Here is a 3721-nt window from a genome sequence, read left to right as displayed (position 1 = left end):
GGGAGTTCGCTGCTGCAGCAATTACATTGCCATTAAAATCTTTTTGTACTGTGGGGTCGGAATGCTGATGCGACTAGTGCATCGCGGATTGAAGTAGCCTTCTGCTTCTGCCCGTCCATTTATCTTCTTCGTGGCGAGAATGGCACATCTAATACTTGTTTGTGTAATTACGTCTATCACATGTCTCGCCTGGCTATCGTCATTTGCTGTCGACTTACTCTCAAAAACAACTACTAGTCCCTCCCTAGTCTTCTTTAAAATTAAAAACTGATGCAGGTCCTCCTTTCTCACCCTTTTCTTCCGAATCTCCTTCTAGTGCGATCCCGTCTTAAATATTGCGGTGAGTCAGGCATTTCTTTTTCTTTCCATTTTTTACAGCCGGTGTAGTGGTATGCAGTCGGGAATGCATCTGGCCCACTCACAGACCGCCCCGGGCGCGCAGCGGCCCCAGCGCCCATTGTTTACTCCGAGTATTGTTTCCGCACTGATGTGGATCATCCCGCACGTCGCACGTCCTACAACCCCTCCAATCTCTTTTGGGCCGCAACGTTTCAGCGCCCTACGTACTCTTCGATCATTCTTTCCTTTTCTTCGGTGGCTAAAAAGTAGGGCATTTTACGGTTACATTATTTCAATTGGTCTACTTATCATTTAACAAAAGCAAGCCGTTTTTTAACAGTTGCAGAAACCGTAGTGTGTTATATCTCCTTCGCCCGTCTCACTAGCTGTGAGTGCTCATACACATGAAAGCTGGCAGTCGTTTGAGGAGACGCCTTCAAATGTTAGCGCCCTTTTCCTAGAGACGGGCAGCGGGAGTACTCTCTGCCTGCCCTCGAGTCAGGCCTGCTGGCGCGCCCTGGCGGCGGTCCTTCGCGCAAAGGATGCTGCGGCGATACTCCGCACGCCTCGCCGCCATACTCCACGCCAGCGAGGCTCCGCGCTGAGAGCCGCTAGAGCCGCTATGATTGGCTCACCACATCGTGCAGCGTTATTTCCCCGTTCCAGCAAAGGGGGAGGGGAAGGGGCCGGATTATTCAAATACCATTAATTGATTGCTATTGGCGGACGGATTCCGAGAGCCGCAGTCACCGCGGCGCTTGCAGTGCTCAACTTGTTCGAGAGCAGATCAGCAGAACCCGTAGAGATGATACTCTGAGAAAAATCGTTTTTCCGATCCATAAAAAAACTTTTGACCTAGGGCTAAATTTCGCTTATTCACTTTCCCGGTGTGAAGTATTTTGAAAATGCGCATAGTTTTTTCTTTTTGTTTCCTTGATATTCTTATTTGCCTTTTCTAAAATAACTTGTCAACGGTACATAACGTACAATGGCACTTTACACAGTCCTTCAGAGGTCCTATAATAATTTTATAAACTATTCTCCTTAATATTAATTGCATTATTTATATGTAATCATATCATATCAGTTTATTGTCATTGTGTATGGTTTTTACGACAAGCGAAAACGTTGTGAATCACAAGACCACGACCAGCCCCAGTGAATATTTTTTAATCAATGGAAAACAGTTGCTTAGGATGGTTTTGGTATGCCATGCCGCTTCATCTCGGGCAGCCAAGCCGACATGTCTGTCATATGCATTTTTCCCTTTCGTAACGCATTGTGTCTTCTTTTTTTTATTACAGATGGAAAATACCTTCTGAGCTGCGTTCGGGATGACTCTTTAAAGATGCTGGACCTCCGGATGAACACCATTGTTTGCTCGTTCACGTAAGTCAATTCTTCAAAAACTAATGACTTCAACATATTCTGTGAATTTTGATAGCTTCGAATTGTGGCATTGCAGCGAAGCGGGTTAGGTTTAGGTCTGGACTCCAAAATTGGAAAGGGCAATTTTGCACCCAGCGGGGATGCGTTCTTAAGCACATCTCAAATAGATGCAAATTTGTCTCTTAACTAGATACAATAAAAGTTGTTTGTACTTAGCTTACGTACAAAATGTATAACTTTCTAGATACAAATTTGCATGTTTTAAAGATGCGCTTACCCTGTAGGGTGAAAAATTGTCCTTACCCATTTGGAGCGTGTATTGTATTGAAAGCAAAACCATACTCTGGGCAAATAATGACGAAAATGTTAGAGGAGGAAAGTGTATGGAGGAAAAAAATAACATTTTGTCTTTTAACGAGCACCGCCGAGGAAGTGGTGCAAGACTCGCGGAGCTCGAGGCAAACTCTGTCAATTACTGGGCGTGACAAGTTCCTTGCGAGCTAGCCACGTCGATTTCCCGCCTTCCCCTCCCATCCTCGCCGCCCTCCGGGACGCTCCACGCTCCTCCCGCCCCATGCGTATAAAAGGACCAGCGACCCTATTGAGACTGATAGAACTAGCACGGATTGTGTGCGGGGTCTGTGTTGTGTCTCCGGGTCTTCTTGCTTCGGCGGTGGCAGTGCTCCGCCGCGGCCGGGCCGGGCTGGGCTGCGGAGGGAGAGTGGGGGAGGGAGAGAGTCTGGCTGGTCTGCCTTCGCGAAACACATCAAGCATGAATGAGCCGCTAACAAACTTTGAGGGTCGCGCGAGAAGAGAGAGAGAAAGGAGGGGAGGGGGCTCCTTCTATGGACGCCTCTCTCCACGCGCGAGTACGCTGCTATTCGGGCGTGGCGTGGCGTGGCGCCGATATCAGAATACATTTTTAAAAAGGAGCGGGCGTGCTCGGCTTGCACGCGAGAGTAGTCTGAACGTTCACCTGCTGGTGCAGCGCCGCGCCACACTCGCGGGGGGTTTGGCCTATACATAATGCGCCCGCCTTTGGTCCCTTCGGCTGCGTGCGGGTAAAGGAGAGCGAGAGAGGGGAGAGGGAAGCAGAGCTGTGAGGGGGAGAGGGGCAGGGCTATTTAAACGCGACCCGCATGGTCCAAGGCGGGGCCGCGGGTAAATTAAAACTTTTGCAGCGTTGCAGCGGGAGCGGCGACTAGCTGCGCTTATAGCCTCCCCCACACGCCCCCGCACCCCGCCCATGCCTGGGCGGCTGGCGCGAGAGAGGGAGAGGCAGATAGGGAGACTTATGCTCGTTATGTGTGACCCCCCGAGCGAGGCTGCGTGCGAGCGGAAGGATCCACCTTTTGGCCGCCCGCTGCTGCTGCTCCTCCCCCTCGGACGTGGCGCGGCTCGTTAGGCGGGTCCCGGCTGCCCTCCATTAGAGGTACACGGGCCTTTGAGCGCGGAGCTCCTTGATCGGTGAGCGCGGGAGGCGACCACGGCGACGGAGAGGAAAAGGAGCTTTTCACTCGTCGAGCGAAACGGAGCGCCGAGACTTCCGCCACCTCCGCAGCTCCTCGCATGTCGTGGAACGCCAGAAGGTAGGCCAGCCCGCCGCGTACCACTGGCCGGCGGGTTGCCTACTCGCCCGTCTGCGGGCGCCCGACCAGCCAGTCCACCAAGCAGCCGGCGCCGCTGTGACGATTGTGCCGGGGGTCTCATTTGGCTGCAGAGCGCTCGGCCACAAACGCGGTTACGGACGGTCCCCAGGGACTACGGGAGCACACTGTACCGCTGTGCTATGGCGGCCTGTTTACCCACATAATGAACGTAGGGGTGTAATTTATTTTCACTCTGAGCTGCAGAAACTGTCTGCCCCCCCCCCCTCTCTCTCCCTCCTTCCCTCTCTCTACATTCCTCCTCTCTCCGTCTCCCCCACCCCCCTCCTTCCTCTTGGTCTCTCTCTCTCCCTCCCTCCATCCCTCTCTCTCCCTCTCTCTCCCTC

The 3721-nt window shown here is 52.4% G+C and overlaps 1 protein-coding gene across 3 annotated transcripts in view; it reads left to right on the top strand.

Annotated features, from left to right (window-relative positions):
* LOC127749349 (autophagy-related protein 16-1-like) overlaps positions 1–3721 on the top strand; it is a 21430-nt gene that overhangs the window by 6693 nt on the left and 11016 nt on the right. For all 3 annotated transcript variants that reach the window (XM_052267242.1, XM_052267243.1, XM_052267244.1), the window contains exon 3: positions 1644–1728. In XM_052267242.1, the coding sequence (XP_052123202.1) occupies positions 1644–1728 (85 nt within the window). The remainder of the gene's footprint in view (positions 1–1643; positions 1729–3721) is intronic.

The sequence above is a fragment of the Frankliniella occidentalis genome, unplaced genomic scaffold (assembly GCF_000697945.3).
Source record: "Frankliniella occidentalis isolate FOCC.00 unplaced genomic scaffold, Focc_3.1 Scaffold48, whole genome shotgun sequence".
Lineage (NCBI taxonomy): Eukaryota > Metazoa > Arthropoda > Insecta > Thysanoptera > Thripidae > Frankliniella > Frankliniella occidentalis.
The sequence above is the reverse complement of the archived record's forward strand: the minus strand, read 5'-3'. Positions and strand labels throughout refer to the sequence as shown.